The sequence below is a fragment of the Labrus bergylta genome, chromosome 7 (assembly GCF_963930695.1).
Source record: "Labrus bergylta chromosome 7, fLabBer1.1, whole genome shotgun sequence".
NCBI lineage: Eukaryota > Metazoa > Chordata > Actinopteri > Labriformes > Labridae > Labrus > Labrus bergylta.
This window is the reverse complement of record NC_089201.1, coordinates 6,350,858-6,375,034: the sequence shown is the minus strand read 5'-3', so window position 1 is coordinate 6,375,034 and position 24,177 is coordinate 6,350,858. Positions and strand designations below refer to the sequence as shown.

At 46.0% G+C, this 24,177-nt stretch overlaps 1 protein-coding gene across 4 annotated transcripts in view; it reads right to left on the bottom strand.

Annotated features, from left to right (window-relative positions):
• The window catches only part of srgap1a (SLIT-ROBO Rho GTPase activating protein 1a), a 90,933-nt gene that overhangs the window by 33,565 nt on the left and 33,191 nt on the right, over positions 1–24,177 (bottom strand). For all 4 annotated transcript variants that reach the window (XM_020639758.3, XM_029278435.2, XM_020639756.3 and 1 more), the window contains exons 3-8: positions 18,129–18,291; positions 7,911–7,973; positions 4,734–4,913; positions 4,073–4,201; positions 2,558–2,779; positions 1,791–1,892 (exon numbers count right to left, since the gene is read on the bottom strand). In XM_020639758.3, the coding sequence (XP_020495414.1) occupies positions 1,791–1,892; positions 2,558–2,779; positions 4,073–4,201; positions 4,734–4,913; positions 7,911–7,973; positions 18,129–18,291 (859 nt within the window). The remainder of the gene's footprint in view (positions 1–1,790; positions 1,893–2,557; positions 2,780–4,072; positions 4,202–4,733; positions 4,914–7,910; positions 7,974–18,128; positions 18,292–24,177) is intronic.

Below are 24,177 nucleotides of genomic sequence, written 5' to 3'. Positions count from 1 at the left end.
TGCCGTGGATCTAAATGATCTAAACGCTCTCATTATTACATCTGAAAAAGAGATGAGCCACGCTGACTGACGAGCTGAGATGATCGTTACTCTCAGAGAGAGGCGTCGGGTTTGTAATGAATATAATTCAATTGTAATCTCTGCAGAGAAGCACCCTGCAGGGCGACTCTAAAGAGGAGTGAGAGAAGGAGTTTTCTCTCCACCCATCCATGATGCAGAGTAAATTATTCAGCAATGTTTTCTTTCACCGTTTCACAGAAGTCAAAGAGGTTTGAGGAAACAGCTGCACTTCTATGGAGCACTGCCCTGCAGCCTTTCCCGGCCGGATAAAGACAGACTCCCTTTTCTCTCTCTTTGCACATTCGACAGCCGCACTCGTAGGTCGTCGCAGAGCTCTGAAAGTTCATTTTCAAGGATGTATCTGGCACGCTGTGGCCGGGAAGAGAGGCCATCTGGTGATTCTAACACAAGACAGCAGCGCCCTCCAATCCTGACCTACCAGGACATCCGCTGAGGCGAGGCAGGCGGAAAAAGGACACGAAGCAATCAGGGCCTGTCATCAAACCCTAATACACACACACACACACACACACACACAGAACACAGCAGTGCATGTGTGTGTGTGCCTTGTTGCACCACAACTGTACATGCAGCAGGCAGCGTAAACTGTAGAGACACAAGCAGGAGAATCAAGCACCAGTGACTCTGAATGAAACATGGTAGAGCTGCAGCCGAGGGCTTTTCCATGACTAATGAATCATTTTTAATTATGAAGCAGTTTTAATAAAGTCGCTACACTGACTGGAACCAGAAAACATTTGCCTCCTGTGCTCCATCGCTCACTTAATGAATGAACTCATTTGAGACAAAGTTTAGTGAAGTTCCAATAGTCTGATAATTTCTCACTTGTTTCAGCTCTAGCACACCTGTTTCAGCGTCATCTCTTATTTCAGCCGATGTCTTTTTCTCTCAGTTTCACTGAAATGTCAAAAATATGATCAAAGGCCCTCTGCAGTCACTGTGGGCGTAGAGGAGGTTGACTGACATGTTTCTGTGCTTCTGTTCATCTTTGTAGCAAGATGAAAAGAGGGAAGGTGCATCGAAGTGGAAGTAGAGAGAGAGAGAGAGAGAGAGAGAGAGAGAGAGAGAGAGAGAGAGAGAGAGAGAGAGAGAGAAGCAGGTCAGGTGCTAAAGCCAGCCTGACAAAATGCTGCAGTCACTCTGTGCCTGTCGAGTTTCTCCATCTTGCTGCAGACAGATTAAAAACAATTGCGCCTGAGAAGCAGAGAAGCACCCTGCAATGTCAAAACACAGCAGTGTGGAACAGGTGTGTGCAAATAAAAGCAAGACGGTGAATTCTACCGCTGGGAGCGAAAACGGAGGCTTCACAGAGAGCGTTTGATGGCTACCTGCAGGGCATGAGAGAGAGGAATATACACAGTGTGTGTGTGTGTGTGTGTGTGTGTGTGTGTGTGTGTGTGTGTGTGTGTGTGTGTGTGTGTGTGTGTGTGTGTGTGTGTGTGCTTGTGTGTGTGTCTGCCTGTGATGTGCGTCTGCAACACAAACTTTGATTCTTCAGAGATCATCAGAGACTGTTCTCTGCCTCACCTTGGAAGACTTCTGGCTAAAGTTAAACTTTTTTTTTAAGCTCTGACGTTGACAAACACAAAACTCCTGCACCTCCGACAGACGACTAAACTGGAACAGCACAGATTTGTTTTGACAGCTTCCACCCCTTAAGCAGCACAAAAATCGTTTACAAGGATCCGACTCGATCTGCGTCACTTTACCTCCTCGTTCTCAATCTTCAGAGTCGCCAGGCGGGACTGAAGCTGCTGGAACCTGAGGATGAGCTCTCCGTTCACAGGCGGCTGCACGGAGATCTGGCACACCTGGAGAGAGAAACGAAGGAAGACGTTGTGACCATGACAACCTGAAATGACAACCTGACGAGGGAACAACATGACCGACGGTACAAATCAGATGCAGGTGGCTCAAATCTCCTTCATCCCAGGACAAACCGCAGTGACTTCTGCCCGCTGAACGCAGACGGCAACACAACAGCAGCTTGTAAACAAACATGATATCAGCATCGTCGGTGCCAAACAATGAAACTCAGAACACATGTGGAGCTCACCGACTGCTGGGGGAGAGTTAACACGTGATTAGTCAAAGTCAGTGCTCTATAAAACCTGATCCCACCGCCCAGACGTAGTAAAACTCTGCAGTAAAACCACCGAAATCCAACCTCATGAAGTCGGAGACGTTTTTTAATCGACTGCAAATACACTTAATGTTGTTTAATGACAACTCAATGTGAACAAACCGGGAAGTAGCGCAACATTCTTTCCTACAATCGGTACATTTCACTGCAGACTTTCTTATTAATGCTCTATTTTCAGATCTATTCCCAGTCTTCACACCGTGGTCAGTGTCCTCTGGCTTTAAGTTTAGAGAGATGCTTCAATTCTTCATCTGTGATTGTGTTTACAAATCGTCTAAACGAGAAATCTGACAGAAACGTCCACAAGTTTAAAGGTATGTCTGATGTTAATACCTCGTCTCCCATGTGAGGCTGGAACTCAAACTTGGCCGGTGGGCAGAAAGCTGTCGGGTACATCTCCATGAACCTCTGCCGGTCACTGCGGGGGTCCAGACTGTCCACGGCGTTCTCGATGATGTCCAGACCCTCGTGTCGGGACGTCTCCAGGTTGTATTCTGCCGACAGGTAGGTCCTCAGGGCGCGGTTCAGACTGGCATGGTATCCCAAATCACAGCACTGACATAAAATAAAAACATTCATGTCAGAAAGATGAGCAGGAGAACAGAACAGAACTCCACGTCTCAACAAGTCACTAGAAAAAGTTGGAAACACGCTCATTATTTTCTTTATTCAAACAGAAACCTTCAGATTATCTTCCCAGAAACCCGCAGTCCCTGTTTGTGCTGTTGAAATAAAGAAATGGACCCGAATATAATGGAAAAAACATCCAGCACTTTCTGAGCCAGACGGCTGTGTAACCCAATGTTTCCTCCAAGATCCACTGCTGATTTTTAATAACAAGAACCTCAGCTAAGGTCTCTACTGGGAGGACACACACACACACACACACACACACACACACACACACACACACACACACACACACACACACACACACACACACACACACACACACACACACACACACACACACACACACACACACACACACACACACACACACACACACACACACACACACACACACACACACACACACACACACACACACAAACACACATAAGTAGGCCATAACAACACACGCACACAAAAACGACATGGTCTGAGTGATGTGCAAACACAACTATAACACTTCCAGCTGGCTTGTGCTCTTTGTTTTCAGCTATAAAAAGTCTCCTTCATAAATAAACAAATGTGTGTGAGCCTGCACATACTACACGCACGCACACACACGCACGCACCCTGGTGGGATGTGAAGGCTGGTGAGCAGAGCGGGGAGAGGGGTAATTTCAGTGCTCAGCATGCGGCTGAAGAGAGGCCATGTTTCTCTTTCCCTCAGTCCTGTCTGGAAAATAAAAGTCTCCAAAAAAAAAAAAAAACCTCCTTCTGCTGTTTCCTCTCTGCAGAATACGCTGCAGGAAGTTTATTTCTATGATGCGGCAATAACAACCCAGGTGAGTCGTACCATAAATAAGTCATGTTTACCTACACAGCTGCAAAAACATGCTGGCAGAGCAGAGAGAGAGAGAGAGAGAGAGAGAGAGAGAGAGAGAGAGAGAGAGAGAGAAAGAGAGACGTGAGTGCTGTAGTGAACTGAACATGAGTAGAAAATAAGAACACACACACACACACACACACACTTCTAGGTGCTACCCACACTCTGCATCCAGACACATAGTTGTAAGTAGATTTGAGCTGCGTCGACACGGATTGACCGGGGCCGCCCTTCTTTGTCACCATCTCATTACACTAAATATAAAGACACATTCATCTGACAAGCTCAGATAAACATCTTCTCCTTAAATACTGAAGCTTCAGCGTTTAGCCAGCACGTTGTTTCATACTTACATCTGTCAGGTCGGACAGGTCGTGGATGTAGTATTTGAACACAGAGGAGTTTGACGCCTCCAGGGTAAGCAGGTACTCGTTCCTCGCTTTGATGGACTTCAGCTTGTTCTCGGAGTACTTGGCTTGACGCTGATGAGAGAATTAGAAACGAGAGATAAGCAAACAGAAAACAACAGAGCGAGAGAAGGAGGCAGGAGAGAGTCGCCTTCTTCACCAGAAGTGATTGGGCTTTTCTGTCTCTGCTTCTCCGAGCTCACGCCCGATTACTGGATAAACAGAATCAATAACATTACAGACGTCAAAAACAGGAACTGAAAACAGACTGTGTCCTTTTTCTTCAACTACAGTCTGAGCCATCCATCTTTTTTTGTCCACTGGAAACAGTCAAACAGAGTTCTCTTTTTGTTAGTCACCATCATCCACTGACCGCTAGTCTGACTCACATGCCTCCAAAACCTCCAGATTTTAACACTTCCCTTAAAGCATGTGAGCGGGGTCTCTGCTGCAGGTGAGCAGGGCCTCTGCTGCGGCCCAGACGATACCACGTTTGAAATCCTGATCATATGTTTTGTTGAATAAAAAACTACAGACAGAGTTTCTGATCTAAAACCTAACATCAAAGACTTGAACTGGATTATTATCGAACCCCCCGGTCTTTTACCTTCTCCTTCATCTTCTCGATCTTCTTCACCGAGCTGCGTCTCTGGTATTTGTCCTCCATGCGGATGCTGAAGACGGGGTCTCCCCTGCCGATCTGCTTCTCCTCCTGCTTCTCGGCCTCCTTCAGCTTGCTCTCTGCGCTGATGCTCTCCGAGTGGTACATGTGGTACGTCTTCATTACCTGGACACAAACAGAGAAAGGTTAATGAACTGAAAAATCTCTTCAGGCCTGCTCGATGTTACTCAGTGTAAGAATGTTGAGTTTGGGTCTGTTTCTGAGAGATGTCAGAATAATCGGTCTTCTTCGTCGTGACTGACCCACAACTAAAGCTTCCTCTCTCAGCTCGACTTATTCATCACAAATCGATTCAGCTTGTCTCTCAGCAGGCGGCTCGGCTCTTCCTGAACCACAAACCAAAGACAGATTCTCTCCGTCCTCTTTCATAAAGACGCTCTAATGACCGCAAGAACCACAAATCACTGCAGCTCAATCCAACACGCTGCCTTCACTGCTCTCTGTTTGAAAAGGAAAAAGGACACTCAGGAAGTAGAGTTGGGTTTTCTCTTCTGGTTCTGGACAGGAAGTGACTGTGCTTTGATTCAGATCTGGTGTTTGCCACAAATATGAGAAAAGTCCAAGTAAACGCTACAACACCATTTTACTGTGTTAAAGTCTAAGACTGTATAAAACATGGACGTCCAGAAACAGACAAACAGGTGGAGCTGAGGCGGGGCTTAACAGTCTGTCCTAAATGCACGCAATGTGAGCGAGCGCCAGGAACAAAATCGGCTTGATTCTATTGTTTCCTATTAGAGTGACCTTTGACTTGAAACAACACCGGAGAAAAACTTTATTCAGCTCACCGCGAGGCCATTTATTGACAATCCTCAGAGTGTCGAGAGTTGGTTGTCGCAGGTTGCCATGTGGTGGACACTGAAGCTTCAGTGTTTATCCAGCTCTGCATCGGTCTGTAAACCTTTCTGTGTTCTAACCTCTCTCCATTTTTCAAAAGCATCTCCAATATTGATCCTAGTTTGAGCACGTTTCTGCTCGTGGAGCTTATTAGAAACATGCAGAGGCTTTTTAGGTCGGGTACAATCACTTCTATCTGAACCACTTCTCTTGCTGCTTCCATCACTACAACACCTGTTGGTTTGACCTGATAACTGCTCTCATATCTGGCAAACTGAGGGGCGTCCAAAACGGCCGTGTGGGGGGTGTCTTAAAACCGCCTACCTTCTCTTCTCCAAACAAATCCAGAGCATTCAGGACCAGAATCTAAAGTTAGAAGGAGGACATACTGGCTGCTGCATTGTTGTCAGAGAAGCCAGCACTTCAACATAGCATGTTTCCTTAATGTCTGATCATACAGTAAGGTTACTTTATCATCTCACTCACTACATATCTTACTGATTGATCCTTTAAATGATGGAGACTCCCTTGCTGACTCAAATATTTAACAATAATTTCACATGTAGCTCTTGTTTCTGCCCCTTGTGTGGTCAGTTTCTATTGAGTACAAAGGAAATGCATCACTGAAGCTGAATGTCTGATTGGCTCTGCTTCCTGATGTTGGAGTCATGGCTTTAAGTGGAGGCTGACTCAACTCTTAAGAAGCAGGTGAACCACAAAAACCCAAACAAAGAGTTCTTGAAGAGAGCCGAGGGATGATAAAAGTCGTATTAACACAGAACAGAAACACATCTGTGCGCTCCAAGAGGACCGTGGACATGAATCAGCAGCTGAGGGAGAAACACTGAGGACGTGAAGCCAACACAGAGAGTCATCACAGAGAACTCAGTGACCTTCACAGACGCTTCAAAATGACTCATCAACATTTAGAGTATTACTACTAAACATTCAGACAACATTTACGGGGGGATGTGAAGAGGAGCTTCCAAAGCCACCTGGTAACAGTTTGTCGAGAGGCTTAAAACCAGCCTCTAGAATCCTTACACCAAACATGTTCTAAATCTGTCTCCAGGTAGTTATGAGGTCACTAGAAGAGCCTGAACAGAGGCTGTAAATGTTTGAATAAATGTCGGAGATCACCATCTTCAGTGACGGGACAAGGACGGTGCACCACATGTCAAACTTTTCATGTTGTTCAAACAGCCTCCTCGTTCTCCTCACAGTGGTTACACTTTCAGCCTCTCTGCGTGCTGCTGCAAACACGACTACGTGTTACTCCTGACTGAATGTGTGTCACTCCGACCACAGTCCAGATCTGACCCGGTTTAGCTCCTGTGAGGAGAAACACACACACACACACACACACACACACACACACACACACACACACACACACACACACACACACACACACACACACACACACACACACACACACACACACACACACACACACACACACACACACACACACACACACACACACACACACACACACACACACACACACACACACACACACACACACACACACACACACACACACACACACACACACACACACACACACACTAACCCATGCACACCACATTCAGCAGCGATTGCATCAGTCAGCCTCAGTCCCGTTGTCGGCCTCCACCAATGAAATAACAGGTCTGCTCCGTCTCTAAATGTGTCCTTTCTAAAAGAAACACCAAAGTAAACAGACTCCAGACCAGTAAGTGCGGAGTGCAGGCCGAGGTCAGTCACCCGTCTCCAAACTGGTTCCAGTTGGCCGAACCCCCACCAAAGGCAGAGGGCTCCGCACTGTGCTGCTGTTGTTCCGATCAGACTAAAATAACTCGGTTTGGGGGGGTGGGGGGGAAGATGTTTAGATGTGGAGCTGGGCGAGTCTCTGTTTGTGCTGGAGTCGAGGTTAGGTGCAGACGACTTCTGGAGCTGTAATTTACTGGAGTTGGTTCGTTCCAGGTGAAACCACTAGAGCTCCACGAGACCGTTTTTTTCCCCTTTATTACCGCACAGGAAGTGAAGATTCTTTCAACCAATCAACGGACTGCAGAGTGTCTAGCTCCAACCTTTAGGGTCGGAATCAGTATGCTTGGCACCCCAACAGAAGGTTACCAAAAAGTAGGACGGTACGAATCAGTTATTTTGGTATCCTTCCCAACTTTTGACAGTGGAAACGCCTATAAATATGTGGGACAGACCTCCTGAAGCTGCTGGGTCACAGACTGAACGTTAGAGCTTACAGTCGTTACTACTTACTGTGTACAGCTCGTTGAGGACCTTCATTAAGTCTTCCTGCAGCTGAAAGGCGATTTCCTTACTCTGAAAAAGAAACACAATGAGAAAGACGATTAGAACAGGATCACAATTTGACACAACAGAAGTTCGAGTTAAAGCTATGGAGTTATTGTTGCAAAAATATTTTCAAACGTATAAATAAATAAATCTTTAATGTATTTCCAGTTCTAAGAGAAAAAACACATTTCCACCTTTAAAAACCATCCATGCAACTACAAACTGCTGCACATGTTTACAGGGTCGACCGATACGGGAGTTTTGGGGCCGATACTGATATCGATGTTGGAGAAGAAGAAAATCTGATATATTGGCCGATATCTTTCATAGAAACATGTATTGTGTTGATCCCTCCCAATCTCTGCTGGTGAAAGAGAGCTGCTAGTGTAATACAACGATATTCGTATGAAATGCTATTTGACTGGTGAATAAATTTTGTCATATCTGAGACATACCAGTAATTAGCCCATGCCAATAGTCACTGGATATGCTAATATCGGCCGTTATTATCGGCTGGTCGATTCATCGGTCGGCTCTAAATTCCAGATCTGTGTGCACATTAGTGGATCTTTTTAAGCATCTTCAAATAGTTCCACATATAAGCTGTCAAACCAAAACAGTGAACCAGAACTGCAGCAGCTTCTTTATTCTGTTGGTGTGTTTTTAAAGTGCTGGTGGACAGAGAGCAGCACTGTTGACCTGTGCTCTGAAAGATAAAAATACCAAACAGAACAAAGAGATTTATCATCGTGTGGCAAATGAAAAGGTTGTGAATGTGGCGTCAGTGTCAGGATGGCTTTTCAGCTTTAAACTGTCGAACGTAGCTCGGGTTTCACTGCCCACATGCTTGACGCATTATCTCGCTTCCACGCCTCAGTTTGAAAGATTTTTCTCAAACATGTTAACTCAATCAGCCGTGCCACAGCGCTGACTCAGTAATACTATCACACACACACACACGTTAATGCACCTCCCCGTTATGGGATAGCGTTTAACAGTGACGCTGTGATGGAGTCAGAGCAGCTCTCACTTTTAATTCCCCTCTGCTGCTCCATATTTCCTCCACTCGTATGCTGTATCACATGTTTAAGAGACTATGAGTCACCATGATGAATCTTTGACATGCTGCTACCTGGATGATGTTTCAGCCTCGGCCTGCACTCCAGCTCGGTCTCTAACCCAGTTATCCTCAGACAAATCTCATTCTGGGAGCCGCTCCCAGAGAACCGCTGTACTAGGTGTGTGGTGGAGAAGAGAAGCGATTTATTCTGATCAAACTGGAGGACAGAGAAGATTTTTCAAGGAGTGGAATCTGTAAAGACAACCGGCTGAGTCGTGAAAGTAAATGTTCTGCCTTTGTACAACACGCGTTACTGGAGGATTCCTCTAGAGGGAGCATTACAGAAATCAGACGGCATTAAACACTGAAGTAGAGATGATGTGCCACCAGATTGCATGCTTGTTGCTATGCAACGACAACGACACATCATTGTGCGGGTATCTGCGGACTTGATCTATTAAAGGCAGAGTTGGTAATTTTGGAAAACTAGCATGATTTTGAAAGTAGCATTCCCTCAGTGCTCCGTCTGCACCCCCTCCCCTCTGTGCTCCCTCTAAAGCCACGCCCCTCACTTACATGCACAAGCGCCATTGCTCCAGAAGCGGACCTCAGCTCACGCTTTGAGTGTGGGCTCGTGCATGTGAGGGGTTGAGAATGAGCAGGGAGACAGGGAGGTGTGTGATTGGTTCATCAGATTGGTACCTCGTGGCAGACATTGGTCAAAGTTTTTACAGGCTTACAACTGCTACAGATGACCGATTTTCATTGTTCCTTTTTCAGAGAACATGAGTTATTAATTTCTGTCAGGACCTAAAAACAATTTCAACCAAAATCTTAGAAAGGATCTGGAGGAATTTACCAACCCTGCCTTTAAGTTTTTTTCTTCTAAACTTTCCACTTGTCGTAGGGGCTCTCTGGTGTCTCCGATGTTTTTCATTTCCGGTCTCAACATTCTACAACTCTACTAAGGAAGCTCCAACCTCCGCAGGATACGCAAGGCTGATGTCATGTGTTCCTGTAGTTAAAAGCAAGAATACTCAGGGCTTAAGTGGAGCATGTAGTCGTCTCAAACCCATTGGTACGGGACAAAGTAGCCTAATTATTCACAACTCAATAGAAAGCAGGATTTCTAGCTGACAAGTTTAACAGTTCAGCTGTGTCATGCTTGTTGGATTGTCAAGGTTTGTGTTTGATTATCTCACCTGTCCCTGAATGATCAGCTTTACTCTCAATGTGTGTGTGAATCTCTCCCTCTTAGCTCTACTAATGTGAGAATAATAAGAATATCTGTCTTTATATCAATGCTACGTGTAGTTCAGCAGAATCACAATCTGAACTAAAGAGTGGAGAAGAACATACTGCAGAAAAGGAAACATAATGCAGTCATTTAATTATGTGCACAGCGATTGCAACGGTTGCCTGCAGACAGTCTATTCTCCTGATTATATCCTGCTGTGTTCTCACATCAGCTCACTCTGACTCTCTGCAGAATAAATACGAGGAGGCTGGAGGAGAAACTCTGGGTGAAGAGGGAAACATTCAGCTGTTTGTGTTCACACATGACGCTCACCCAAAAAACTTCAGGAGTTTTGTGCAGGAGTGAGGAGGACGATTGGCATCATCTCGTCCCCACCACCTGCTCTGTCAGCTGCCTGATCTGTAGCTCATAGCTGATCAGAGAGAGCAAACAGAGCGTGAGGATAACCCGAGCTTTAGAGGCGCCAAAGTTGGCACGAGTCAAACCCAGGCATGTTTGAGAATGGAATGGAGATAAAGAAGGCACGGAAAGGTCTTGATCATTAATAGACTGATCTGCTGTTTGAGTTAAAAGCAGATCTGCAACTGTATCGCAGAAGCTTTTCAGGAGTTTTGTGCAGTAGTGAACAAGGCTGTATAGACTCTGTCGCACCTTGAGCGACTCTAATTTGCATGTTTGTGTATTAAAATGGTTTAAACGTCTGCTTTTGGGTCCTCTCCCTTTGCAACGCCACTAAACTTGAAACATCCAGCAGCTTGAGTCAGACTTGCTGACATAGAGACTGTTTACATCTTGCATTGAAGTCCCTCCTTGGAGGTCTGATATCAAGTGGATGGGTGAACGCACCTCGACGTGCCCTGAGGACTGATTGAGATCTGACAGCTCAGACCACATACAGAGGTTGTCTGGGATTCAATCAGCCACATGGGTTTAGTAGAGGAGACGCTCATGTATCCTGGGCAGCGATTAAGGACCGCCCCCCTAAACTGGGAGCACGCCGCCTCCCTCAGGGTGTAAACGATGATGCATTCAATCTCCTCAAACAGACGAGCGCTTATCTGAAAGTGTTTATGGTTGGCTCTTTATTTCCTTGATTGTTGTTTCAACCCTCATCTCACTTTCTTTAACGATCAGAAAAGGCTCAAACATTTGTCAATCACTATGTCATTGAGCAATAACAACAAAGACGGCTGCAGGCAAACATCGAGAGCCAAAATAAAAAATTTGAAACTAAATCAAATTGAAACTAAATTTGAAATCAAATCGTTATGTGCATCTTCACGCACGCACGCACGCACGCACACACTAAATTAAATATTGTTTGTTTACAGGAAGATTTCTGCAGGGCTCCAATAAAAGATATGTTGGATTACAGAGAGCTGTGAATAATCTGCAGGAAAACTTTTGCTGCAAACAGATTTGTTAGTCGTCCATCTGCAGAGATGAGCTGCAGGGTTCAGAGTCTACACAGACTCACTCAAGTAACTCAAGTTGTTTGTATGTTTTAAAAGATACAAACATATAAGGCTTTCACACTTCTCGACTGTATTTGTACACAAAGGTGTGTCTCTCTCTCTCTCTCTCTCTCTCTCTCTCTCTCTCTCTCTCTCTCTCTCTCTCTCTCACACACACACACACACACACACACAAACACAACAACATTAAGCTCTAGGAAAGAACTCTATTTGCCTCTCGGTCTCTCCTTTTTCCACAGTCCAGGAGAGCTGCGCGTTCTTTCACCTCCTCGACATGTGTACTAGATTTCAGCTTCCTGTTTGCTGCGGGCGAGACTGCTCCCATTGGTTGTTGACAATGTTAACGTCATTGAGTAACACAATTTGCATAAGATCAGCCTCAAGACAAGAGTCAGAAAGTGTGAAAGCCTTAGAAGTGTCAGGCAGGTAGAGCTACACAATGTCCGAGCATGGGAATAGGCGGTTAGGAGGATTACGCTCTCAGTCAGTGGCCGGTGTCTGAGACAGTCTGAGTGCTCTGCTGTCTGACTGGCATCATCTTCTCCCCACCACCTGCTCCGTCAGCTCCCTGATCTGTAGCTCATAGCTGATCAGAGAGAGCAAACAGAGTGAGGATAACCCGAGCTTTAGAGGCGCCAAACTTGGCACCAGTCAAACGCAGGCATGTTTGAGAATGGAATAGAGATAAAGAAAACACGGAAAGGTCTTGATCATTTATAGGTTCAACTGTAACTGTATCCAGCAAAGTGCTCGTCAATCGTTGATTCTTACATCATTGTGCACGAGCTCGTCAGAAAATACGTGAGGACTTCTCCAGAGGGAACATTCATTAGTAACCGTCAGCTGAGAGGACAGAACCTTTGACTATCTGTCACATCCAACACTCGTCAGCTCGGCTTCAATGAAGGAGGCTGGGAAGTGATCCAGAGACTCAATGAAAAGGAGAGAGAGAGAGAGAGACAGACAGACAGAGAGGGAGAGAGAGAGAGAGACAGAGAGGGAGAGACAGAGAGAGACAGAGAGAGACAGAGAGAGACAGAGAGGGAGAGAGAGACAGACAGAGAGGGAGCGAGAGAGGTAGAGAGGGAGAGAGAGAGAAAGCAATGGAGAGAGAGAGAGAGAGACAGACAGACAGACAGAGAGGGAGAGAGACAGAGAGACAGAGAGAGACAGAGAGAGAGAGAGAGAGACAGACAGAGAGGGAGAGAGACAGAGAGACAGAGAGACAGAGAGAGAGAGAGAGAGAGAGAGAGAGACAGACAGACAGACAGAGAGGGAGAGAGAGAGAGAGACAGAGAGAGACAGAGAGAGAGAGAGAGAGAGAGACAGAGAGGGAGAGGGGGAGAGAGAGGGAGAGAGAAAGAGAAAGTTACAGAAAGAGAGAGAGAGAGGTGGGGGGAGGGGGAGAAAGAGAGAGGGGTAGAAAGAGAAAGAGAAATAGAGAGAGGGAGAGAGATAGAGGGAAAGTGAGAGAGAGAGAGAGAGAGAGAGAGACATAAAGACAGAGATGAAAGAAAAGGAGCATTACATTTAAGAAAAGCTCGGTGCTTTCAGCCAAAAAGAAACACCTAACATAATATTTTAAGAATTGAGGAATAATCCCAGCTTTCACAGTGTCCCTGAACACAACACACACTGTGCAGGCACCAGCAATAACGGCTCTTCACCAAACACTGTGTCGTGTAACAGATATCACTGATTTACTCACACCTGTGATTGTAGTGAGTCTCAGTGTAGGGGGTTTCCATCTCAGCTTAAATTCATTCAAAGGATTCTTTAAATGGGTTTCCCCCCTTTTTTTAAGCTCATTCCATCTTTTTTCAAACCACATGAGAAACATGAAACCACCTCAGAGGAAGAAACCGAGGCAGCCTTTGAGGAGTGGCGGGTTTCATATCGCCGCTGACATTAATCATGGTACAGAGATGTCAGTAGTGAACCCGGAGGGGCCTGTGCCTGCATGGCGCTCCGTGCTCTGTCACTGTTTAACAGATACAGCACACAGCAGAGAGAGAGAGAGATGTGTGTGAGCTGCTTCAGAGATCAGAGAGAGACGCAGAGATCGATATCATTCTCATGTGTCTGCATTTAGAAAATAAACTGATTCAAGAGGTCGAGCAGAAACCTCTGAAACGGAAAAGCCAGTCAGCATGCAGGAGCCAAAAGCTGCAGTTCCTTGAGTGGCCTTTAGAGGGCCGGCTCATAAAAAGGGAGTCATTTCCCATTAGACCCCATATTACAAAAGCCTGATCTGGCCGTTTTCCTGCTGCTGAGTCTCGTCCTCTTCTCTTCTTTGGTCTCAAAAAAATCAACAGCTCTGGTCAGCTAACACCAGATACATCTCAGTGAATGGGAGACAGTGGATCTAGCTAAGCTAATTATGTCTCGCTCGGCTCCTGCGACAGAGAAAGGGGGAAGCGGGAAAATCAATAATGTATGGATGGAAGTTTCTTCTGGTGATACACGGCATAACCGAGTGCAAAAATAAAAACCATGATCTGGACTCTATTCCACCTGAAAATGCATGAACCTTTTTTTTTTTTTTTTTTTACATTTGACATCACAGGTGGTACAACATTAGAAATGTTATTTTAAAACGGCCCAGTAAGCCATGCCGTGTGAGAGTGCGTGCAGACAGGCATTCCCAGCAATAGGACTCCAGCCATCGTGTCATTATTCACACCTGTGCTTTTTCCTCGTGTGAAATACTACCGTGTCCTCTTTAAGAAATGCTAATTGTAAAGTAAACACAAGCTTTCCCCGTCTGTGGAAAAGTTAAGACTGCCCGAGGCTGAGAGAGAAAGATCCACCTTGTAGCTTCAGCCACAGAACGTGACTTCCATAAATAAAACAAGGCCGAGGATAAACAGAGAGCCGGCTGTATGAATAATGAAAACTGAAGCCATGTGATGAGATCTGTCCAGGCAGAAAGAGACAAAGACAGAGTGTGCTGCAATTTCTGCTCATTAAAAACAAACCCAATAAAGGGTCTTTATGACTTCTATTTGTGTTGTCCTGGTATATGAATCAGGTGTCGATAGGTTTGTGTGCACATCATGATGTTGAGGAACAAACAGCTCGACTGGAGGTTGCTGACGATGACGTCGGGCTGCCCCTGAGTCCTCCTCCGCTGTTCTACCTCACAGCATGAGACCCAAACGAACAAGGAAATAAAAACAGGGGTCTTTGATGTGCTTGGAAGGATGACAGCCGTACAGCTGTCGCCTGGAAGCTGTGATGGAGCCCGCGTTACACGGGGAAACTTCTCTGTTGTTGGCGGGCCTCGTTCTACGGCTCTGCACAGATCAAAGACTCAGGCAGGATTTAATTAGAGGCCGAGCCGAGTCTCAGGTCTGCTATGAACCTGGACCTCCCACCAGTCTGCCGTTTGTCTGCACACTGTCACCTGGATCCACTGAGGAATTTTAAAGGGACCACTGTTACACAATGAGGTTAGGTATTTCACATTCCACAGCAATAATGACGCAGGGGGAGCAGACGGGACGAGGGAGGGGTGCAGGTGGAGCAGACGAGACGAGTGAGGGGTGCAGGTGGAGCAGACGGGACGAGTGAGGGGTGCAAGTGGAGCAGACGGGACGAGTGAGGGGTGCAGGTGGAGCAGACGGGACGAGTGAGGGGTGCAGGTGGAGCAGACGAGACGAGTGAGGGGTGCAGGTGGAGCAGACGGGACGAGTGAGGGGTGCAGGTGGAGCAGACGGGACGAGTGAGGGGTGCAAGTGGAGCAGACGGGACGAGTGAGGGGTGCAGGTGGAGCAGACGAGACGAGTGAGGGGTGCAGGTGGAGCAGACGGGACGAGGGAGGGGTGCAGGTGGAGCAGACGGGACGAGTGAGGGGTGCAGGTGGAGCAGACGGGACGAGGGAGGGGAGTAGTGTATTCAGACACAGGGTGCTTTCACACTTTACACAAAACTCCTGAAATGTTCAGGTAGAGCTGTGTGTGTGAATGAAAACAGCTGACTTATTTTCTTTACAGCCCGCTTGGAAAATGCAATCTTGGATTTCTGAAACGTCGTTTTTAAGCCATTTTCAGACTGTTTTATTTGTGTGCAAAATTGCAGTAACTAAGCTCAGGCGTCATCAAGTCTTTGTACGTTCATATTGTTTCCATGACGACGTAACATCGGTGACCTGGTCTGTGAAGTCACATTGTGTTTCGGCATTGCAAAAGCACAACAGAGCGGGAGCTTCATCATTGAAGGTGTTACATCACAGGGACCTAAATATCGTGGTTTGAAACGACGGTCTGAACAGGGCTTTGCTTTACCTCCGCTCCCGGCTGAGGGGGAAAACGTCACGCTGTGAGGGGAAATATGAGAATAATCAACTCAAAAAGGTTTCAGCGAGAGTCTGTCCTGAAACTGTCCACAAATATGAATCAGTTTGAAGGCAGTCTGTCATTAAAGTGTGGAGTCAGGGGGAGGAAACGAGGGGAACATCTGCAACATGAATCTGTCTGTTCCACATCTGGTCTCATTAGTAGAACCAAAAGATTTGAAAAAGTATCAAAAGGAAAAGGCTGCAGCAGCTTCCTGTGTGCATGCTGGGGGTCGGGGATGAGCGTTCAAAGACCACGCCCACCGACAATCACATGAAACCACTACATGAGTCTAATTTAGAATCCGGAAAGATGGGGCTGAAGGTTCGCAGGGGAAGAAAAATAAGAACGAGAGGAGAGTTGCACATGTTAATCTGACACAAAGGCGCTCCTCTGAAGGAAAGCCACTTTGTAATTTGGGCCTGTGGTGAGTTCATGTGACTCCTGCAGCATAGGAGCTCATAATCTTTTAGGGAGTTGTCGTCTTTGTGGTGGAAAAAAAGCAGCGGAGACTCGGCCTGAGCCACGAAGCCGCAGTCTTCAGACGGGAGAGTGAAGGATCACTGATGTGAAACTGTGGCAGCCGAGGTTCTGTGCATCGTTTTAATTGACTAGACGATCAAACATCCAACTGAATATAATATCCTGCATAACATGTAGCTACACATACAACATGAGGGAGTTAATTGAAAGTGAAAGTCTGTTTATGCAACACGAGCGAGCGGAGACTCTGCCGACCGACCTGACCGCCGTGAAAAATCTGGATTGAGTTTTAAGCGACTTCAAACTTCTGGATTTTGTTGATCAAAGAAAAGACACATCTGACCTTCAGCAGAGGTCGAGTTACAGCACAAAGTCAAAAGAAACATGAACACAGCCTGTACATGTAGGATCATGTAGCATTAGCTTAGAAGAAGCCTTTGGAGTGTCTTGAATCGTGCAAAAAGACGGATAGATTTAACTTCATCCTGACGGGAAAATGGCGTGCAAAGCCGACTCCACATTCCTCATAACTGTGCATATTTCATGTGGGCAGCTTTTTTAACTAGGTAGACAGATAGATACAGTAACTAACACCATGTCCTAACAACATGAGACACCAGCAAGCGTCAACAACAAAATCTGATTTTATTGGTTTCTATTAGAGGGTCAAATGCACGCCAGAATGTTTTTACCCCAACAACGACCCGTTTCTATTTCCTCTCTGTCGCTCGCGTAGACGGACGAGGAACGACAGAGGAGGGCGCTCTACAAGGAACAGACGCTTGTTAGCTTGTTGTACAAAGTGGAGATAGTGGAGCATTAATAATGTCCACATCATGATTGAAATGTTGACCTTTGACCTGTTGCAAAACCGGAGAAAAACTTTTTTCAGCTCACAGCGAGTAGTTTATGAACGCACTTTTAAGTGTTGTGATTTGAGTCAACAGCTCGTCAATACAAAGCACCACACTTCAATTTGTCCACCTTCAAAATAAAAGCACCACACTTCAGTTTTATCCACCTTCAAAATAAAAGCACCACAAATCAGTTTGTCCACCTTCAAAATAAAAGCCCCACACATCAGTTTGCCCACCTTCAAAATAAAAGCACTAGATGTCATACTGTTTACAAGGGGAAACTAAAATTCAAAGAGCAGAGAAGTTAATATTTAACGGATGCCGTGTGGACAGCGAGCGTGCGATCATGTACGATGTGATGCGATAGCCAACGCTGGAGTGCTTTTAGGACAGAAAGACCGACCACAGACTAAACTTCACAGAGTCCCAGCTGGCTCCACAGGCGGTGACATTTTATTTTGAAATATCTTCTGATTTATTTTCAGTCTGCTTAGTTAGATATTAGTTTCTGTTGGATTCACTTTTAGCTCAAACACTTAAATGTCCTGTTGGTAAAAGAGTCTACGAATTGAACACATCTCTTGTGGTCATTCAAAAGGATCCCCAGCAGTCGCTGCAGCTGTAGAGGACACTTTTTATTCTACATGGTGACCAGAGTCTGCCCTGATGAACACCTCGATGAGCCACGGTTTGAATATCGGACACTCCTCACCTTCTTGAGGAGCCGTGTGGAGTCCTCACTGATCTGCATGAACCTCATGATGACGTTGTTGAGGTAGATGTCGCTCAGCGTGGCGTGGTCTTTGCTCTCCCTCCTCACCTGGTTCAGCAGCAGGTACCAACAGTTGACCGGGGACAGAAGGTTCTGGTCTTTCCTAAACAACACAAGGAAACAGTCAGGCGTCAAATGACGTTTTTGCAAAGGCCAAAACCTCAAGTCTCATTGTCACATGTTATTACAAGTTTACTGACAGAGATACTGGACTCAGTTTCAGCCTCTGAAGCCGTCATCAATTTGATTTTGGATAACAGCTAGTATGCAAGACGATGTAAAAGTTATCGTACAGCTGGTGCCAAATATGGGTGTTAGTTTTTTAAAGTATGGCGCTCTATACAGATTTCCCTTCTAGCGGCTTATCGAAGCTCCACCTCTATTACATCTTTGTCTATTCACAGTCATTCTGCAGCGGTGTCACATCAGTGCCCCAGTCTGTGACTTTGTGGTGTCGCAGAAGCACGACATGCTGGACCTCCACATACAAACACACACTCAGACATGAACACACACACACCTCTGATGCCAGAACAGAGGGGTGTGGGTGTGGGGGGTCACAGGGACGTAGGTATGGTGCCTTGCATAAAGAATACAACGTTAACCAAAGTCACCAAAAGAGACAGAAATCAGAGTTTTTCTACCAATAATATTTGTTTTTTTAAATCCTGATGGTGTCTACATTAGTTTCAGGAAGCAAAGAAGATGTCAGAACATCTCCATTCAAGACTTAGAAAGAGGAAACAGTGTGTAGAGAACAGGTTGTTTTATAAACCCTGTCTGCTCATTTAGATGCACAAAGCATTTCTAAAGAAGAACCCCTCCATAGGTTGGTGTTCTTGCAGAATAGAGCAGGTAGGCATTCTGAAGTCCCCGTTTGTTTGCACTGGAACATTTGTGTGTGTGTGTGTGTGTCCATGTCAGAGTCTCAGCCCTCCTTTATAAGACAATATCTGTTATTTTAACAGGCAGATCGTGGCAGATACTCGACGGGCAGGAAGTCTACAAACACCTCATGTGCACTCCGGCCTGATATAGAAGCAGAGCTGCGTCACAGGCCTCCCTTGGTGCTAAATGTCCTACATACGGCCCGTCATATATCAGGACTGCACAGTTAAGTTGGAAATACTTTATATTTATGACATTTCTGGGGCAGAGCTTTCAGAGAGTGACTTCCTACAACCAGGAAATAGTGTGTCACAGGCTTTTAATACACTTAATGGAATGAAGAAGGAGCACATCCAGGGGATGTTTCTGTAAGTGAAGTTGAAAAGTAGAATGTCTTATGAACGTCACGCAGACAAGCAGGGAAAGAGAGGCCGCAGTACGACAGATCTGAGTGCAGAAAAAAAAAAAAAAAGAGTAGAATCCTGGAGCCTGGGAGCTGTTTCCTGTGCCGTGTGCCGGCTGCTTCCATGCTAAATGAAGGACATTGTCCAGGCCGGAGCAGGCGGGGGCCCTGCGTAAGCACAGGCCTGCAGGACGACTTCCTCTGGGTTAATCTGTAACATTCCTCCTGCCTGCTATGAAAATGAGCTTGTATTGTTGATGCATGGGTGTGTGTGTGTTAGGGAGAGGTTTTATGGTTGGGTCCGGGGTCAAGTCTTGCAGGAACCATCTGGAGACTCGCCTGTGCTTCCCCCCCCCCCCCCCACACACAGTTAGTTTGCATAGACAGGCAGCACTTGTCAACACAACAGGTGAAACTCTGCACTCGCTGAGTGACCCGGCCCTGAACCGGCCTTCGGTCCTGACACAGCATCTGCAGCGCGAGCAGAAAACGAAACATGTTTAAAAAATGAAAAACCGATGCAAACATTCCAACCAGCTGAAATGTTCCCGAGACTCTGCAAAAACAGGAAGCAAACGACATTTGATAAAAGCAGAGCCAAACACGCTGACATGAAAAACATCCGGGAGCATTCGAGATCACGGCCGTTTTCCAAAGACATCATGAAAAAAAAAAAAAAAAAAAAAGACTTTGCAAAAAGCTGAGTGATGCACTGGTGCCACATGCCCCAGCTCCAGGACACGTGCAGAGAGAGAGAGAGGGGAGAGAGAGAGAGAGGGAGAGAGTGAGTTAGAAAATAAGTGAAGCGATTGCAGAGCTACAGCAGCACACACACACACACACACAGTCAAAGAGCAATTTCCATAAACCCTTTCTGCATTATGTATCAGCAGCATGCAATACTTCTATGGCACTGAATCTTGAGATGTGAAGCAGCTCGTGTGTGTGTGTGTGTGTGTGTGTGTGTGTGTGTGTGTGTGTGTGTGTGTGTGTGTGTGTGTGTGCGCATGGTTTTACTTATTAATGCTCACTTTCTCATATTCACACGCATTATGTCCAGGTGTCCCCTGATCATGTTTAGCCTCTGCAGACGTTTATAAAATGACCTCTTTGATGATCGAAGAAGTCATCTGCAGGTTTGTTTTTTTTTCCATCTGAGACGATTGTGTCCCAGTTATGAAAACTTTAGCTCATTTACTTGGAAATAAAAATCATCCCCAGGAAACACAGATTATTTGCAGGTGAAGCCGGACAGTTTTCGACCAGGACTTTAACTGCCTGCTATAATGACAATCATTAAGTGCACTTGAAATCCTCCTCATCTTCTTCTTCTTTGGTAAAATGTCGCCGAACTTTAGACTTCCTCCCACATTCTATTCAAAAACATTGTTAGACTACGGACATATGCTTGTGCACCAATGACTTGATTTTATAGACATTAATGGACTTGAGCATTTTTTACACCGCAGGTCACACCTACACATTCACACACTGATGGTAGAGGCTGCTGAGTAAAGAGTCCATCAGTATTAACTCATCCATTCATACACATTCACACGGCGCCAACGCAGCAGCGGGATTAACTGGCTTCAGACGCTGGGGATCGAACCCCCGACCTTCTGGTTGAGAGACAAGAGACTCTACCACTGAGCCGCCACATACGTGACTCTCCAGATATAACATGACCAACAAGACTCGATGGCAGAATCAATAAGCTCAAATGGTGTTGAAATTTGAAAAATGTAGAACCAGGTTTTGATTCCCATCCCGTCGCCATAAAGATCCAACAGTTACTCTTACGCCTCTTGGAAAGAAACAACAAAAAAACATACAAGGAATGAAATGACCCATAATCGGCTGCTTAGGACTTTCATTTCTGTTGCCATGGTATCCAAACAGGTATCGTTGGGTTTTTGGAAGTTTAAAACTGGGTAACGTGATAATCCTGTTAGAAAGTAAAGATCATTTCGTAAAAGCTAAAGAATGAAACAGTGATGTCACCCAATAAAAAGTTCATAAAGGAGCCTGTGTGTTTGCTGGAGGTCGGACCGACTCGTTCAAACTGCACGCCTGCACAGAAAAGAGGCCGGAGTGAGAAAACAAGCGGGGGCACTGACACAGGCAGTGACGACAGAATCACTTCGGGGAGTTGCTTACCCCACATAATGACAGGAAAATCCCTCAATCTCGTCATTCCTCCCCCCCCCCCCCCCCCCCCGAGCCAGGACAGGAACTGGGTCAGACGGACTCACAGGCAGACAGACGGCCCCCCGAGGGGTAAAAGAAAACATAGGTGTGAAAGCCTCTGAAACTAAAGTCCAATGCGAACGTACTGCCTCACATGAACGTGTGTATAAGTGTGTGTTCTGTTCATTAATGCGGCTTCACTCCGGGACTCGCCGGGGCAGCGTCCGCGCTCTCACACAGGAGCAGGAAGGCGACCATAACGGATAATTACCTCTTCAGTATGCAGGGTTATTGAAACAGGAGCTCTTATCAGCATCAGAGGCAGAATGTCAAAGTCCTCCAGTGACTGATCAAATCTTTTATTCATGAGCTGTGGCGACGCCGGCCTCTACGGCTGCAGCACAGCGACTGACTGAAATCCAACAGAAACGTAGGCGTTTTGGACCGAGCGTTAACAAGGAGGGAGGTTACAGTTTGGAAAGTGGGCAACAGGGCGCCAAAGCCTGAGTGATCGATTGATTTATAAATGTAACTTTAAAGTCAGAAAAAAGGCTGAAACTCATCACAGCAGCTCCGTTTGAAGCACTCAAACTAAAGACAAAGAAAAAAACATCTGGCATAAGAACATGTTTGATCTTGGGTTAGGGCGCACTCACATGAGGCAATCTGTACCGTGACTTAGCATGCTTCACCCCTAAAGTCCAGTTCTTATGACTAGTGCGAGTACACTTCCTTGGCCATGGTGAGCTTCAGAGAGATGTGCTTCAGCATGGTACAGTTCATGCTGGGGAACAAGCACGGGTAGAAAACGAGGACAGCCTTCATTCTTTATTTTTTTTTTTTTTTTTTTTTTTGAGTACGCCTGTCTTGTAAACTAAGCACGCCTCATGACCACATAAAGCCATGTATGTGTTGTATTACAGAGTCATGCACAGAGGTAACCATGCTCAGGCCCGGTGAGTCCTGGAGCAGTGTGAGTGCAGGCCGGGGGGGGGGGGGGGGGGGACAATCATGCCAAAGCACGGTACAGGACAACTGTGCATAGTGTGAGTGTGCCCTTAAAGAACAAACTGATGACTGCTGCTTTAACTTTGATGGTTACAGTTCATATGATGTGATCTGTAGAGCATCATATGTAATCAGATCATATGTCTTCGCTTGTTGTTGTGTGATTGATGATTCTGGCTGCCTGTTGCAGCTGCTCTAAATGTGGGATGAATAAAGTACATCTATGTATCTATTTTGTGTCTTTAATGGAGAACAACCAGAGCTTCATGAGAGGGACACGATGAACCAAAACAAAACATTCTTCTGCTCGACTCGACCACTGCGTGTTGGTGAAGCCCGGCGTCGTCACGGTTAATTCATAAAGATATCAGAGCAATAGTTATTCCAGTTTGGACTTGTTCTAACACAAACGGTGAATGTAGAGCAGACAGTGACGTCTGCTGGTGTCTTCTTTTTATCCTCTCAGACAGAAAGAGGAAGTCCTTTAAGAAGAAACTTTTCACACTGATCCCAGCTGTGGCTTTGACCACATTAACTATTCAATGATCTCACGGTGCCTCCCTGAACAAACTCTGCATAATACAGTGATCGGTGTGTGTGTGTGTGTGTGTGTGTGTATTTAAGAAAGAGCCGGAGAGACAGAAGGAAATGTTTGCCTGTATTTGTTCATTTGTGTGTGTGTGGTGTGTGTGGTTGTGTGTGTGCATGCGTGCGTGTGTTCTGCAAACATCCACTGCAACACAAATGATCGAGGCTCTTCCTCTCTGAAGCCATTTCCACTTCTGCACTCCTGAACATATCTTTATAATATCAGGAGGACTGCTCCGGAGATTCTCCTGACCTGGTTGTTCACACATGCACCTCACAGCGGGAGACTATCCCTGTCGGACAGGCGGGGGGGGGGGGGGGGGGGACAGACAACCTTTTAGAGATGTAACAAAGCAGCCATGAACTTGTGGGCTGTACCTTCTAGCAGAATATAAGCAACACTGTGAAGATGAAGACTTGGAGACAATGATTGTGAGATCTTGGTCAGCTTGGGTCAACGATGGTCTGCACTTTGTCAGCCATGTGTGTTTCTTTGTTGTCTGACCATGGCTGAATAAATCTAAGATGATCCACAGTCTGTTGCACGATTTCATCATTGTCCATCTAATACAGAAACAACCTCCACCTAACAAATCACAAGCAGTCACTAGCCCTGTTCAGATCGCTGTTTGTAGCTGCCATATTTACCCCCACTGTGACGTCTCGCCTTCAGTCTGAATGTTGTAGAGGCGTCTCAGGTCGGTTTCAACCTGTCGTCATGACTACCGTCAACTCGGAGATCATTTTCATTGTGGTGGGCAGGGATAGTAGCAGAGAGAATCACACACACACACACACAGCTCCACTGAGAGTCTCAGCGTGGGCTCTTTTTAACGCAGCCTGTCCAGACTGATTACAGACAGATTCTACATTTCTTCTTTGAATACTTAACTTCAGTTCTGCTGCTGACACAAG